At 44.2% G+C, this 17,262-nt stretch overlaps 1 protein-coding gene across 5 annotated transcripts in view; it reads left to right on the top strand.

The window, feature by feature from the left end:
* The window catches only part of DAPK1 (death associated protein kinase 1), a 188,088-nt gene extending 172,148 nt beyond the window's left edge, over window positions 1–15,940 (top strand). For all 5 annotated transcript variants that reach the window (XM_053577437.1, XM_053577434.1, XM_053577436.1 and 2 more), the window contains exons 22-26: window positions 1,859–2,056; window positions 3,105–3,243; window positions 8,499–8,619; window positions 10,546–10,734; window positions 13,472–15,940. In XM_053577437.1, coding sequence (XP_053433412.1) covers window positions 1,859–2,056; window positions 3,105–3,243; window positions 8,499–8,619; window positions 10,546–10,734; window positions 13,472–14,701 — 1,877 coding nt within the window. In that variant the 3' untranslated portion in view covers window positions 14,702–15,940. The remainder of the gene's footprint in view (window positions 1–1,858; window positions 2,057–3,104; window positions 3,244–8,498; window positions 8,620–10,545; window positions 10,735–13,471) is intronic.
* The last annotated feature ends 1,322 nt before the right edge of the window (window positions 15,941–17,262 follow it).

Here is a 17,262-nt window from a genome sequence, read left to right as displayed (position 1 = left end):
CCAGGTAGTCCAGTTATTGGACCCTGGGGGTGGCAGCGGTGGGCTGAGCATGTCTGTCCTTGGATCACAGGTAGCATATGCTGGCACTGGTGTTAGTGTGCCCAGGTGGGCCAATTCTTGGGTTTGTGTGCAGTAAGCTGGGCAAGTGGTTCTCAGAACCCTGGGCAGTGAACATGGCATGGACAATGACAATAGCAGAAGTGGGACAAGCCTCTGGCTCCGAGTGGTACTACAGTGGCTGCAATGGGCTGAGCAGGCCAGTATCCACAGGTGACATATGTGGGTGGGTGCCAGTCATGGTGACAGTGGTACCTCAGGCCTCCAGGAGCAGTGCTCAGGTCTCAGTGGTGGTGGACCAGCTGGGCAATGTACAGCCTGCTGGATGGCATACCTGGGCACTGAGAGGGGATAGAGCCAGGCCTGGCAAACCTGTCCTCCAGTACCCTAGTGGTACGTGCAGGTGCTGGCTGTGGAGAGCAGGGATGGGGTGATCCAAGGCTCCCCACAGCAGAATGCTTGGGTGGGAGTGACAGGGCTGTGCTGCAGCTTTGCTTCTGGGGGAGCAGGCTGCCTTCAGCAGTAGCAGCCCTGTGTAACCTGCAGGGGAGCATGCAACAAGGGCTTCCGACCTGGCAGCTGTAGCTGTTCTGGCTTTGGGCAGGTGGTTCTGTCTCAAGGTGGATGAAAGTGAGTACAAGTAGGGTCACTGCCGACAGCTCATACTTCAGCCCTGGTGGCAGCAGCCAGACAAGAGGTGATTGCAGGTGGGCATATCAGTGGGGATGTTGGGGCCCGAGGCAGGATGGAATCTGTGGAGGCTGAACTCTGAAATGGCACCGTGCTGTAGCCGCTTAGGACTCAGGGCATGTGCCATTGACACTGGCCTCCTAACAAACAACTCTCGGGAGAACTAATCCATTCCTGTAGAACTAATGCCATTTCAGGAGCAATTTGCCCCTGACCCAAACACTTCCTCTGAGGGCTCACCTCCCAACAATGCCATGCTGGGATCAACTTCCAATATGAGTTTTAGTGGGGACAAACCATATATAATCATAACAAGATGTTACATAGACAGGGGAATGCCGAACATCGCCACCCCTCCTTGGAACCCCTCTAGTGCTAAGAAAAATGATTGAAATTTGGTGGGGGGGTGGCAGAAGGGGGCTTGGTGGGCTCTCATCTAATGCGCACAGTGTAAGGGTATGCAGCACACCCCTGGCTGAAGGGCTCAACAGCAATTTGAACCTTACCTAACAAACACAAACAAGGTAACCTAAACATTTGCACCCTCATATTAATCTAAAATAAAAAATATAAGTATATAAACAAAGGAAATAAAAGGAAGATGGGCTGTTGTGGTGGGCAACTTTAGTCCCAGCTACTTGGGAGGGTGAGGGAAAAGGATTGCTTGAGCCCAAGAGTTTAAGGTTGCTGTGAGCTATGATGATGCCACTGCACTCTACCCAGGGTGACAGAGTGAGACTCTGTGTCCAAAAAAATAAAACAAGAAAGAAAATAAAAGGAAATGAAATATAATAGATGCCTTGTTATCTTAGTTGGGTTACAACAAATAAACATCTGTATGATGCAGAGGCAAAAGATTATACCCCAAATGCTTATACTGGTTACTTCTGGATAGTAGTTTCAGGCGTTATTTCTACATTTTTTATGTTAACTATATATTGCTTATATAAAGAAAAGAGTCACATAGACTTACAGCTCTTTTAGAATTTGGCAGGTTTTCCAGTGCTCACCAAAAGACTCCTCCCCCCATATATATAAATAAATAGGAAAAATAAAAGAAATTTGGCAGTGGTGTTTCCAGATGGGAATCTCCATTTGTTCTTTTCCATAGGAGTTGGTGACTTCAGCGTGTGGGAGTTCTCTGGGAATCCTGTGTACTTCTGCTGTTATGACTATTTTGCTGCAAATGACCCCACGTCGATCCACATCATTGTTTTTAGTCTAGAAGAACCCTATGAGATCCAGCTGAACCAAGTGATTTTCTGGCTCAGTTTCTTGAAGTCCCTCGTCCCAGTTGAAGAACCCATAGGTGAGCTGAGCACCTGTGAGCGAGCGAGCATCCATCCTGTGGCTGTCCTGGAATTGCTTCCTCCCTCCAGGCTCCTCCCACTGGCGCAGGCCTTACACCCCGGCCATGAGCACGTCCTGCAGCCTGTGGCTGCTTTCTGCCAGGAGACCCACTCTGGGGAGCTCACCGTTCTCTGTAGGAAGATGTTGTTTCATGATTGCATGTTCCTACCTCAAAGGCCTAATTCTGAGCACGTCCCTGACAGCCATTTCTCCCTTCGTTTCTAATGTTTAAGAGCTGTGGTTGGTCATTTTGTTGGGTGCAGATCGGAATCCCTGCATGGGTAGCTGCTGCACCTTTACCTAGAGAGAATAGAATCAACCAGAAGGAGCTCTCCTCCATCCTGCATCCTTCAGGTGCACCCAGAACTGAAGAGACAAAACTGTGTTCCCTGAATCTGTTACCTTAGTTTTATCTCCTACTGGAGAGGACAAGACTTGTTTTGTTGGAATAAACTTCTTTTGTTCTTCACATACAAGAGAAACAGCCTTCCCTGGTGAAACGCAGTTCTCAGCAGTCAGTATTGTTTTCCCCCAGAAAAACTTATAATAATAAAGTAATTTGGGCTTAATGCCCTTCAAAATAGTTCCATTTTTACTTCTTTCTCTTTTTTTTTATGTTTTTCTTTTTTCTAAATGCTCTCCTAAGCGAGAGGCTCTGTGACTTGCAGACCATTTCTCTCTGAGCCATCTTTGTGGTGCTGTATTCAGAGGGCTCTCTTTGGTCTTATAAAGAGAGTCAGAGGTTAAATCTTCCTTCATCCTGCAGACAGAAGCTGTTTGGAGGAAGACCTGAGAAGCTGCCTTTTGGTCTGGGGTCAGTTCCGGTCCACTCTGAGCAACCTTCCTTGAGCCCCAGGAAATAGGCTAATCCTATGGTTGGCTGGGCTTAGGAATTTCCAGATCTCACATCCCATGCTGGGCATGAGGCTAGCACAGCTTCCTCCCCTGGACAGGAGAGTCAGCCAGGTAGGACCTGCCTCCTGAAATACCTCCCTCTCTGCTCCCAGCCTTTGGCGGCAAGCTGAAGAACCCACTCCGAGTTGTCCTGGTGGCCACTCATGCTGACATCATGAATGTTCCTCGACCAGCTGGAGGCGAGTTTGGATATGACAAAGATACGTCATTGCTGAAAGAGATCAAAAACAGGTGAGGGGCGGCCACTGGGCCTCTGTCCTAGGGGGTAGCCTCCAACCCAGGGAACTGAATCAGAGATGTGAAAAATACAACAGAAGTCATGTGAACCCTAGAGAGGGATGAAAGACCTTTTTCCTCAGTTGACTTTTTTGTTATATGGGCTGAGTATCCCTTATCCAAAATGGATGGGACCAGAAGTATTTCAAAAAATATGACTATTTTTTCAGCCTTTTGGAATATTTCCATATAGATAATGGTTGAATGTCCCTAATAGGAATATTCTAAATCTGAAATGTTCCAATGAGCATTTCCTTTGAGCATCATGTTGGCCCTCAAAAAGTTTTCAGATATTGGGACAGTTGAGATTTTAGATTTTCCAGTTAGAGATGCAGAACGTCTATTTTCTGTTCTTATCCATGCTGTAAATCCACATAGTAGAAAATAGAAGCAAAGAGCACATGATACAAAGCAACAGTCCTCCACCTTCGTCCTCACCTCCCAGCACCACCGTCCTGAGAACTTCTAGTTGTTTTAGCTTTCAGTGCTTTCCATGATTGCCATGATAGCACTAATCAGCATTCTCAAAATATAAGTTTCAATCAACCAGTGGGTCATAAAATACATTTAGGGGATCATTCCCAACTCTTGTTTATTTTTATTTATTTTATTTATTTAAAAAAAATTTTTTTTATTGTTAAATCATAGCTATGTACATTAGTGCAATCAAGGGGTACAATGTGTGGGTTTCATATACAATCTGAAATATTCTCATCAAACTGTTCAACCTAGCCTTCATGGCATTTTCTTAGTTACTGTATGTAGGCATTTGTATTCTGCATTTAGTAAGTTTCGCCTGTACCCATTCTAAGATGCACGTAGATGTGGCCCCACCCATTACCCTCCCTCCACCAAAACCTCCCACCTCCCTTCCCCTTCCTTGGCCCTTTCCCCATAGTCTTGTGCTATAGTTGGGTTATAGCTTTCATGTGGAAACTATAATTTAGCTTCATGGCAGAGCTGAGTACATAGGATACTTTTTCTTCCATTCCTGAGATACTTTGCTAAGAAGAATATGTTCCAACTCCATCCATGTAAACATGAAAGAGATAAAGTCTCCATCTTTCTTTAAGGCTGCATAGTATTCCATGGTATACATGTACCACAATTTGCTAGTCCATTCGTGGGTCGATGGACACTTGGGCTTCTTCCATGACTTAGCGATTATGAATTGGGCTGCAATAAACATTCTGGTACAGATGTCTTTGTTATATTGTGACTTTTGGTCTTTGGGGTATAAACCTAGTAAAGGAATTATAGGATCGAATGGCAGGTCTATTTTTAGGTCTCTAAGTATTCTCCAAACATCCTTCCAGAGGGAACATATTAGTGTGCATTCCCACCAGCAGTGTAGAAGTGTGCCCTTTTCTCCACATCCACGCCAACATCTTTGGTTTTGGGATTTTTTTATGTGTGCTACTCTTACTGGGGTTAGGTGGTATCTCAAAATAGTTTTGATTTGCATTTCTCTGATGATTAAGGATGATGAGCTTTTTTTCATGTGTTTGTAGATTGTGTGTCTGTCTTCTTTAGAGAAGTTTCTCTTCAAGTCCTTTTCCCACCCTGAGATGGGATCACGTGTTCTTTTCTTGCTAATACGTTTGTGTTCTCGGTGGATTCTGGTTATTAGACTTTTATCGGAGGTATAACCTGCAAATATTTTCTCCCATTCTGAGGACTGTCTGCTTGCTTTACTTACTATGTTCTTAGCTGTGCAGAAGCTTTTTAGTTTGATCAGGTCCCAGTAGTGTATTTTTGACACTGCTTCAATTGCCTGGGGAGTCCTCCTCATAAAATATTCACCCAGGCCGATTCCTTCAAGAGTTTTCCCTCCACTTTCTTCAAGTATTTTTATAGTTTCATGTCTTAAGTTTAAATCTTTTATCCAGTGAGAGTCTATCTTAGTTAATGGTGAAAGGTGTGGGTCCAGTTTCAATCTTCTACAGGTTGCCAGCCAGTTTACCCAGCACCATTTGTTAAATAAGGAATCTTTTCCCCACTGAATGTTTTTAATTGGCTTGTCAAAGATCAAATAACTGTAAGTAGCTGGATTCATCTCTTGATTCTCTGTTCTGTTCCAGACATCTACTTCTCTGCTTTTGTGCCAGTACCATGCTGTTTTGATCACTATCGATTTATAGTATAGTCTGAGGTCTGGTAGCGTGATTCCTCCTGCTTTGTTTTTATTGCTCAGTAATGTTTTGGCTATTCGAGGTTTTTTCTGATTCCATATAAAACGAAGTATTATTTCTTCAAGATCTTTAAAATATGACAATGGAGCTTTAATAGGAATTGCATTAAAATTCAATATTGTTTTCGGTAGTATGGACATTTTAACAATTTTGATTCTTCCCAGCCATGAGCATGGTATGTTTTTCCATCTATTAACATCTTCAGCTATTTCTTTTCTTAAGGTTTCATAGTTCTATTTGTATAGATCTTTCACATCCTTTGTTAGGTATACTCCCAAATATTTCATCTTCTTTGGCACTACTGTGAAAGGAATAGAGTCCTTGACTGTTTTTTCGGCTTGGTTATTGTTGGTATATATAAAGGCTACAGATTTACGGGTGTTGATTTTGTAGCCTGAGACATTGCTGTATTCCTTGATCACTTCTAAAAGTTTTGTAGTAGAATCCCTAGTGTTTTCCAGATATACGATCATATCATCTGCGAAGAGTGAACGTTTGACCTCTTCTGACCCTATGTGGATACCCTTGATCGCCTTTTCATCCCTAATTGCAATGGCTAAAACTTCCATTGCAATGTTAAAGAGCAATGGAGACAATGGGCAACCTTGCCTGGTTCCTGATCTAAGTGGAAATGATTTCAATTTAACTCCATTCAATACAATATTGGCTGTGGGTTTGCTGTAGATGGCCTCTATTAGTTTAAGAAATGTCCCTTCTATACCAATTTGCTTAAGTGTTCTGATCATGAAGGGATGCTGGATATTATCAAAAGCTTTTTCTGCATTAATTGAAACAATCATATGGTCCTTATTTTTTAGTTTATGTGTTGAATTACATTTATAGATTTACGTATATTGAACCAGCCTTGAGACCCTGGGATAAATCCAACTTGGTCATGGTGTATAATTTTTTGGATGTGTTGTTGGATTCTGTTTGTTAGGATCTTATTGAGTATTTTAGCATCAATATTCATTAGTGACATTGGCCTATAATTTTCTTTTCTTGTTGGGTCTTTCCCTGGTTTGTGGATCAAGGTGATGTTTGCTTCGTAGAATGTGTTGGCTAATATTCCTTCTTTTTCTATATTTTGGAAGAGGTTTAGTAGTATAGGTACTAGTTCTTCTTTAAATGTTTGGTAGAATTCTGACGTAAAGCCATCTGGTCCTGGGCTTTTCTTTTTAGGGAGATTTTGTATAGTTGATGCTATTTCAGAACTTGATATAGGCCTGTTCAACATTTACACTTCGTTCTGGCTAAGTCTTGGTAGGTGGCATACTTCCAGGTATTGGTCTATTTCTTTCAGATTTTCTTATTTCTGAGAGTAGAGTTTCTTGTAGTATTTGTTAAGGATTTTTTTAATTTCTGAGGGGTCTGTTGTTATTTCATCATTACCATTTCTGATTGATGAAATTAGAGATTTTACTCTTTTTTTCCTGGTTAGGTTAGCCAAAGGTTTGTCTATTTTATTGACTTTTTCAAAAAACTAGCTTTTGGATGTATTGATCTGTTGTATAATTCTTTTGTTTTCAATTTCATTTAGTTCTGCTTTGATTTTGGTTATTTCTTTTCTTCTGCTGGGTTTGGGGTTGGAGTGTTCTTCCTTCTCCAGTTGCTTGAAATGTCCCATTAAGTTATTAACTTGCTCTCTTTCTGTTTTCTTGAGGAAGGCTTGCAGTGCTGTAAATTTCCCTCTTAGGAATGCCTTTGCAGTATCCCAGAGGTTCTGGTAATTTGTGTCTTAATTGTTGTTTAGTTCCAAAAATTTGGTGATTTCCTTCTTAATCTCGTCTATGACCCATCTATCCTTCAGCATAAGGTTGTTTAGCTTCCATGTTCTTGTATGGGTATACAGGTTCCTGTTGTTATTGAGTTCAACTTTTATTCCATGATGGTCTGAGAAGATGCAAGGAATAATTTCTATTTTTTTTAAATTTGTTGAGGTTAGATTTGTGGCCTAGGATGTGGTCGATTTTGGAGTATGTTCTGTGGACTGATGAGAAGAATGTGTATTCAGTTTTGTTGGGATGAAATGTTCTGTAGATGTCCGTTAAGTCCAGATGTTGAATGGTTGAGTTTAAATCTAAAATTTCTATGCTTAGCTTCTTTTTGGAGGATCTATCCAGCACTGCTAAAGGGGTGTTAAAATCTCCAACTACTATGGAAGTGGAGGAAATCGAGTTGCTCATGTCTGTTAGAGTTTCTCTTATAAATTGAGGTACGTTGTGGTTCGGTGCATAAATATTAATAATAGAGATCTCATCATATTCAGTATTACCTTTAACAAATATGAAGTGTCCATCCTATTTTTATTTATTTTTTATGTGACCAAGCAAGTCTCCTGAGCTTTCCTTGTCTCCCACCAGCCTCCTGGCTATATACCTTTTATAAATGAGATGGGATGTGATGGAATAGGATAGTATAGATCAGTGTACACTTTATGCCATTTATAAAACTCTTTTTCATTTATCAATGTGGGTGCATATAGGGTTATGATATAAAATGCACATTTATGTTTAGAGTCTATCATAAAAGTTTGACCTGCAACTCTATATAATGTACTAGTAACTTGGATGTTGAATTAGTGACTTGACACACTTACCTGTTGTTTTACCGATGTGACAGATGGGCTTCTGTTAACATGTTTAGATCATTGGTGTAACTTTTGTGTTCACAGCTCAACTCTTAGTTCCTCTTGAGTCAGCAGCATCCCTTCTCCGGAGCTTCTCCCAACCAGCGTCAGGAGACGCTGGCATCTGTCTGAGCTGTGTTCGCACAGCTCTGTGAATGCCTCCAGCTCCTGAGTGTATGTCTCGATGCATGTGCCAGTTCCCCTATGCCTCTGCACGCAGCGTGATGAGGCAGAGTCCTCCAAATGGCAGGGATGGAGGGGGCTTTGCAAAGTCTCCTGAGCTTTCCTTGTCTCCCATCAGCCTCCTGGCCCAGTAGGAGATTGGCTCCTCCATGGAAAGACCTGGTGAGGCTGATTCATCACTGAGGAGCCTCCTTTTCTTCCCATAGGTTTGGGAATGATCTTCACATTTCAAATAAGCTGTTTGTTCTGGATGCTGGGGCTTCTGGTTCAAAGGACATAAAGGTACTTCGAAATCACCTGCAAGAAATACGGAGCCAGATTGTTTCAGTAAGTATACCCTGGACAGGACCTGGACCCAAACTTTGCCCACACCACCCAGTGAGCAGGGAGTGGGGCCTTTTTGTGCTGCCTTCTTGGTTTTATTGGGGTTCCAGGGGACAGCTCCATGGTAGGACCTAGTATGAGGCAGTTCCTTGGGCATGTTTTTATCCTAGTGCTCTGTGACAAGGAAGGGAGAATAGAGGAACAGAGAGGTAACCAGTGACAAAGGCTTGTCATGGGAAAAGATAGACCACTTCAGATCATATCAAATCCTTACAGTTTTAAACATTTAATTTTTTGAAAAATCACAAAAGAGATTCAAAAGTGACATTGTAGAATATTTAGAAAATTCAGAAAAGTGGAGAAATAATCACTAACAAAGTACTAGAAGACATAAAATAATAGATGAACAAGACTGCGTTCTTAGATTGCCGGATATGAAAATGTTTACTTTTTCCCAAATTATATGAATTTAATACATTTCCAGTTAGCATCTGAATGGGATTTAGAGGATCAGGTTTTATTCTTAAATTTCCATGGAAAAATTAATAAAACGTGCTCAATAATAAATACAGTTAAATAAGAAGAAAAGCTTAGACAGTGTAGAATTAAATCACATATCTTTAGAAATGTAATAGAAAACAGAAATAATTTAGGATAATGCAGGCAAGGTTTATTTAATAAATGATTCTGACACAACCAGTGATTTTCATGAAAGGAAGTAAGGTTGGACTTCTATACTATATAGTATCTAAAAACAAATAGATTAAAACTTTAAAATGTGAAATAAATATCTTGGACAGAAATTTAGGAGAATGTATTTTTAAAATAACTAAGAACTAGGGAAATCTTCTAAACCAAGATAGAAAACCCCAGAAGTTTTCAAAGAAGCATACCTATTGGACAACATAAAATTCTCCTAATTATTTTCCGGCAAGTAAACTCTATAAACAAAGTTGAAAGGTATAATAGTCTGGGGCAAAAAAACATTCTCAATGTATTTGACAAATAAAGGGTTACTATCCATGATATTTGAAAAGCTCACCAAAATTGGTATTAAAAGGACAAATATGCTAAATAGAAAAAATGCCAAAATGGAAAAGAATGCTAAAGTGGAAAAAAGCTCTACTCTCCTGCCATCACTGAAGTCTTGGCACACACACTGGGCAGGTGTGCACCTTACTCCCCTGTCCAGAAGGTATCGCGTCCTGTCACATCCCCCCTTCCAAAATGCTATGCTCCCAACAACACCAGGCTTGCTTTCCCATCACGCTTTAGTGCCTTAGGGATTCTCGGGAAACTTCCCTCTCATAAATACCCGGCCCTTGAGCACCAGAAACCCTTGCTTTCCTGTGCAGGTCACACTATGTCAGAGCTAGCAGACGGGGAGTGTCTAGTGAGTCCCGGGAGGACTCTGGTCACAGAAACTAGTGGGCAGTGATCTGGGTCTGTAGGGGATCCCAGCACATCCCCACTAGGTCTGGATTAAGGCTGCCTTCCCTAGGCAGGAGGGAGTGTGTGAAGATTTTGAACCAGGCTGTGCCATGATCAGCTGCGCTGAAAGTGAGGGAGAGAGTGAGTGAGAAAAGGACGGAGGGGGGAAGAAGTGAGTAAACATCAGGAAATGGTGAATATTAATTAGTTGATTGAGCCTATAATTCCAAGAAAATTCTTGAAAGACTCACCATATATTTAACATGACCACTACATATTTGAAAAGCCTCTATAAAACTTTATGATAAATTAGATTCAATTTAAAACAACTCTAAAACAGTAACTGCCCCGGCCAGTACTCAGCCATAAAAGCGCTTACTCCTTCATCAAATCAACCTTGTGTAACATGCCTGAATGAAAGGTGTCATCTCTACCTGGGTCCTCTTCAGAGCATCCACACTGTGAGCAAGGTCACCTGTCCTGCCCCACCTGTTGTAGGTCTGCCCTCCTATGACTCACCTGTGTGAGAAAATCATCTCCACGCTGCCTTCCTGGAGGAAGCTCAATGGGCCCAACCAGCTGATGTCACTGCAGCAGTTTGTGTACGACGTGCAGGACCAGCTGAATCCCCTGGCCAGTGAGGAGGACCTCAGGCACATCGCTCAGCAGCTCCACAGCACAGGCGAGGTGAGGGCGCCGCACACTCACGTCTGTCCCAAATTCCAGCTCTTGAAGGTGGTATGAGCTGGGGAGGCAGAGTGAAAATGACCCAACTACCCATAAAATTTCCAGACATGTGACTTATATCCAGCCTCAAGCGACCCTTTGAGCTGCAGTTTCCTGCTTTCCTACCTCACTGTAGGAGCTGTCATTTTCTCTTGTGATGTTCTGTTTTTGTTTTCCAAATTCTCTTTGTGTCTGCTGCCCTGGGTGACTGGGTACTTCCTCACTCCCCCTGGGAAGCCGGAACTTCCCGCTATTCCTGGAAGCCCTCAAGATGGCTGCTTTCCAAGGCGTGTCAACGTACCATCTCCGAATAGATTCCAGCACAGTGGTTACGGCACCAGCCACATACACCCAGCCTGGTGGGTTCGAACCCAACCCAGGCCAGCTAAACAACAATGACAACTACAACAGAAATAGCCAGGCATTGTGGCAGGTGCCTATAGTCATAGCTACTTAAGAGGCTGAGGCAAGAGAATCGCTTAAGCCCAAGAGTTTGAGGTTGCTGTGAGATATGACACCATAGCACTCTACCAAGGGCAACGTAGTAACACTATCAAAAAAAAAAAAGAAAAGAAAGAAATAAAAAGGTGTTCTAACAGAGACAATGTTTGGGGACACTAAGAGAAATAGTGCAGACACATGAAGTAATCATAATGCAAAGAACACATTAAAAAAAATTTAAAAAACCCAGCTGGTGATGCCTGCAGGAAATGACCCCAAAATCGGAGTCTTTCCTCTGGCTGTGTTACATTCAGCACTCTGGAGGGATTTGGAAACCTATTTTGATTGCATTATATGCCCATCCACAGAAAGGGGACAGAGCTTTTGAATCCTTCCATGAGGTGAAATCAGGAGACACATAAGGTGCTCTGGGCCAAGAAGAGTGGATCTGAATTATTAAAACTAGAAGGAGCCCTGAGGTTATTGAAAGCCAGAAGCTGCCTCTGCAGTCTCGGCTGCCAGGTCTGCCTCTATGAACCATGTGTTGTTGAGGGTAAACTTGAATTGAGTGACCCTGTCAGCCTGTAAACCCCCAGTTATACAGCAGCTGATCTGCTGACTCCTCTAGTAATACCTTAAATGATTGAATCCCAGGAAAAAGACAGGCAAGGGATCAAAGCGTAGATTATAAGATACTGCTGGATATTAAAAAGTGTTTTCTTTGTAATAAGAAACTCCTTTCACAGAATTCCCTTGCATTCTAGCATTTGACCAGCGCCTTTCTAGATGGCAGCATATAATCTGCTTTATCTGCCATCATCCCTCTCTGCCCTGAGACTTCACAGTACACAACAGACTTAAAGAAGGATGACAATAAAGGGGCGTCTGCACCATGTGCCCCTCCCCCAGCCCCAGCTCTCCCACAGTCCCACCTTCTTCTGGTCTCTGATCTGCAGATCTCACTCCCATTTCCCCAGGAGCCCTTCTGATGTGTCCCTTCTGGTCCAGGGCCACACTGCATTTAGTTAGCTGTGTCACCTCCTCACTCTGCTCCACTGGGGGACAGCTTTTCAATCTCTGTCTTTTGTGATGCTACGCAGACAGAAGTCTTTAGGAGGAAATTGCAAAGGGTGTTCCACCCAATGCATGTCAAATAGTTCATAGATATTGGCTCCCCCTTCGCGAGTTGTTCCACCTAGGCTAATTTTTAAACAGAATCCTAGACAGAAGGCAAGTGCAAGGTTTAAGCCAGGCTGTGGGTGGAAAAGTACTCCTGTTGTGCACAGACAGAGTCTGAGCCTCCCTGGGAGGAAGGAGTCCACCTTGGGTGGCCACCTGGAACAGGGGGAAGACAGGATGTGGAACTGTTGGGTGAAGGGAAAGTTACTTCTGTTTTTAGCCACTTTTTTTTTCCCTCTGACTTATGATTTTTTAAGGAAATAACCATAAACCTGAAGTCACCTCTGGTCACCATCCCCCATCTCATTGCTCTCCCCCTCTCTGGGGCTAACAGTTATCATGACAGCCTACCTTTCCAGACCTTTTTGTATGGTTGATTATAATTTGCATAATGGAATATAACTTCTGAATCCTTTTTGAAAAATCTTTTGAAAAATGTAAAGACTTCAGCAAAGTTGCAAGAGTAGTGCCAAGAACCCTCCTTCATGTGCCCTGTACTTAAATTGACCAATTGTTTACATTCTGCTACATTTGCTGGATTCTTTTCTGTTTGTTTATTTATTTATTTTGCAGACACTATAACATTCCTCCACTAAATAATTTAGCCCACATCTCCTAAGGGGGATATTTTCCCACATAAGCCAATATAATTGATCATCACACCCCCAAAGACAACATCCATATAGTACTGTGATCGAATATATAGTCCTCTGCAAGAGTTTGCCATTTGTCCCAGTAATTTCTTGTACGTTGACTTTTCTTTATGTATGTATTTATTTTGGGATTCAGAATCCAGTCTAAAATCACTCACTGCATTTGCTTGCCATTTCTATTTTTTTCTTTCATTTCCCTGACCTTTGTGAAAACTCAAGGGTAGGTGTTGTCCACAATCTCTCTTCTGACACTACCATGATGCTTTTTCCACTTAGTGTTAACTCTTTGAGAGTCACCCTGGGTCACCCCTCAGAACATCTGCTCAGACGCTCTCACTGGGGTCAGGCCCTTTCCTGCTTCATGGCCGGTACCCCCGGCCAGGGCTCCTTCCCTAAGCCTGACTGTCTGTCCTCCCCTCTGGCAGATCAACATCATGCAGAGCGAAACAGTCCAGGACGTGCTACTCCTGGACCCCCGCTGGCTCTGCACCAACGTGCTGGGGAAGCTGCTGTCCGTGGAGACCCCGCGGGCCCTGCACCATTACCGGGGCCGCTACACCGTGGAGGACATCCAGCGCCTGGTGCCCGACAGCGACGTGGAGGAGCTGCTGCAGATCCTGGACGCCATGGACATCTGCGCCCGGGACCTGAGCAGCGGGACCATGGTGGACGTTCCCGCGCTGATCAAGACAGACAACCTGCACCGCTCCTGGGCCGACGAGGAGGACGAGATGATGGTGTACGGCGGCGTGCGCATCGTGCCCGTGGAGCACCTCGCCCCCTTTCCGTGCGGCATCTTTCACAAGGTGCAGGTGAACCTGTGCCGGTGGATCCACCAGCAGAGCGCAGAGGGGGACGCTGACATCCGCCTGTGGGTGAACGGCTGCAAGGTCGCCAACCGCGGGGCGGAGCTGCTGGTGCTCCTGGTCAACCACGGCCAGGGCGTGGAGGTGCAGGTGCGTGGGCTGGAGACGGAAAAGGTCAAGTGCTGCCTGCTGCTGGACTCGGTGTGCAGCACCATCGAGACCGTCATGGCCACCACGCTGCCGGGGCTGTTGACCGTGAAGCATTACCTGAGCCCGCAGCAGCTGCGGGAGCACCACGAGCCCGTCATGATCTACCAGCCGCGGGACTTCTTCCGGGCACAGACCCTCAAGGAGACCTCCCTGACCAACACCATGGGTGGGTACAAGGAAAGCTTCAGCAGCATCATGTGCTTTGGCTGCCACGACGTCTACTCGCAGGCCAGCCTCGGCATGGACATCCACGCGTCGGACCTGAACCTCCTGACGCGGAGGAAACTGAGTCGTCTGCTGGACCCACCCGACCCCATGGGGAAGGACTGGTGCCTGCTCGCCATGAACTTGGGCCTCCCGGACCTCGTGGCAAAGTACAACAGCGGTGGGGCTGCCAAGGACTTCCTCCCCAGCCCGGTGCACGCCCTGCTGCGGGAATGGACCTCCTACCCTGACAGCACGGTGGGCGTCCTCATGTCCAAACTGAGGGAGCTGGGCCGCCGGGATGCAGCGGACTTTCTGCTGAAGGCGTCCTCTGTGTTCAAAATCAACCTGGAGGGCAACGGCCCGGAGGCCTACGCCTCCAGCTGCAACAGCGGCACCTCCTACAATTCCATTAGCTCGGTGGTGTCCCGGTGAGGGGAGCTGTGACCCCAGAGCAAAGCAGATGCGGCCCATCCTTGCACCTGAGATGCCCAGGGCGTTCCTTCCCTCACCCCATCCCGAGGGCCGCCCGCCCCTCCCTCCAGCTGGCCCTTGGCCCCTGCTGCCCCACTCCCTCTCTCCCATTCTCTTGTCTGTGGGCCGTCTTCTAGTTCCAGAACTGAGCAGACCCTTGGCTTTGGCCATTTGAAAAGCTAGTGTAGCTCCTCCGTGTTTTGGACGCCATCTAGTCCTCCAGTACTTTGCTTTTACTGGAATTCTACTGGAATTCCTAACATTTCAATGAAAATTTTTTAGCTACAATATGGATTGTCCTTTAAAAACAGAAAAGTGCACATTTATCCCAAGTGTGTAGTTCGTATACTCTTTGCTTTGTTAGACCATCTCCTCCTCAGCTTCTCTCTTTTATATTTGTAGGAGAAACTCCCACGTATGGAATCCCACTGTATAATTTATAAACAGACACTATGTGAGTGCCTTTTGCAGAAGAGGGTGTGTTTGAAATCGTCAGAGTCAGCCAGGAGCTGTCACCAAGGAAACGCTACCTCTCTGTCCCTGCTGTATGCTGATCACCGCCAGAGGTGCTTCACCCTGAATTTTCTCATTTTTATTCTTTCCAGCGATTTCTGTGTTTCGTTTGGCAAGGAAAGGAGAGAAAGGGATCTTCCTCCAGGGTGATTTCATGGTCAGTGTTGTTGCTATGAGAAGACATTGTCATTTTCTTTAGTTTCAATGTCATTGTAAATGTCCACAGGAAACCTACCAACTGTCGGCTTCATCATTCCCTCTCATCTCAGGTAGAAAGTTGACACAGTTGCAAGGTTAGGGAGAGCCCTGTAAGAATTCAGAAGGTCCCTGACTCATCACTTGTGGCAGTCTGTTGTAATTGGTGTATAGCAGATGGCTTCCACATTTAGATCCTGGTTTGATAACTTCCTGTACTTGAAGTCTCAACATAGAAAATAAAGAAGGCAAGTTTTCTTCAGTGATTTTAAATTGTGATCAAGTTTTAAATTGATACGAGGGAATGTGTCCTAATTCTTCTGTCCTGAGAAGCATGTGATGTTAATGTTATATAATATGTATATATACATATGCACTATGTATATACTTATATATTAATACTGGTATTTTTACTTAATCTATAAGATGTCGTAAGAAAGTTTAAGTTTTTTCTTGTTTCTTTTTTTTAATAAACCGTTGCTTGTTGCATTACTTTTGTTAGTCTTTAATTCAAAATGATTTCTTTTTCTTTGTTGTGTTATCACTTCCCATCATCCCGCATATCTTAAGACAGACCCATCTGAAATGCAAGAAATCATTAAGCCTAAATGCTCAGGGGTTGAAAACACCCATTTTATTTAGGTGATTAATTATTACTAACACTGGGAAGTTCAAAGAGCCCAGATGATTTTCACATTTCTTCTTATTTTAAAGAAAGGAGCCCCTTTCATTTTCTTTGGGTGAACCAAAAAGCCAAATGGAATCTTTGAGCCTGGACACTGGGGAACACAAGAAGCTTTGCTATTTCTATGCAAAAGTGAAGGGGATGGCGCCATGAGCAAGAGAAAACCTATAGCAAAAGCTGCATAACTTGTTGCCCCTCTTCAAATTCAAGCTACTTTTGAAGTTCATTTTTTTCACCCAAATTGTCCACAAGAAATATGATTTACTTTTCTAGTGAGAAGAGAAATAGTAATGAATAAAGTTAACAACTACCTATAGCAATACCCAGAATGGGTTACCCCGAAACGTAAATACTGGAGCCTTACGGAGTGGAATCTCCTTTCCTTGTCTTAACTCCTCCTCTAAGTGTTGGCCTCATTCTCTCCTACTTGAAAGGAGCTTCATATTGCAGGGATATGGCACAGGGGAGCTAAAACCAGAGCATCTGCATGTAAAACTCCAGAGGAAGACTCTGATTGGACCAGTTGGGTCACGTAGCTGTCCCTGTGCAAATATCAACGGCTTGAGGAGACAGAGTTACTAGGACTGGGCTGGTCCCAGTGACCCTGGGTGGATGTTGGGGGGTAGTAGTTCTGTCCAAGAAGGAGGTTCTGATAACAGAAGAAGGAAATGGGGGAGGGTGCTGGGCAGAGAAATGCAAAGCATCTCAAGAGTGTTCCTGCAGACTGAGCATATGGTGGCGGGGCCCTTGGGCTCTGAAGGTGTTGTGGTCATACTCGGGAACCATTACAACCCAAACGTCAAGAGCTTAAGGATCACTGAGCTCACTGCCCATCATGGGAGATGCCCTGGGGACATTGCATGAGGCAGTCTGGGGTCTTCTATACCAGAGACTGGTCAGGCTGAAACTGGCAAAGCCCCACCTGTGTAGCCGGCTCTGCCCACTGAAAGAGGGAAGAAACCAGACAGTAGCTCCTGTGGCCACCTAAGAATCAGAAGATGCAAGGACTTGGGAGCCTGAAAGAAAAGCCAGTCACGGACCCTTTCTCTTGGAATTTCTGTGAAACATCCTCAGGCCACATGTTCCTCATCACCCTTGGCTGTGGTATGGCTGCTTCTGGGTATCAAGT

This window comes from Nycticebus coucang, chromosome 2 (genome assembly GCF_027406575.1).
Source record: "Nycticebus coucang isolate mNycCou1 chromosome 2, mNycCou1.pri, whole genome shotgun sequence".
In the NCBI taxonomy this organism is placed as follows: domain Eukaryota; kingdom Metazoa; phylum Chordata; class Mammalia; order Primates; family Lorisidae; genus Nycticebus; species Nycticebus coucang.
This window is presented reverse-complemented; position numbering and strand designations above follow the sequence as displayed.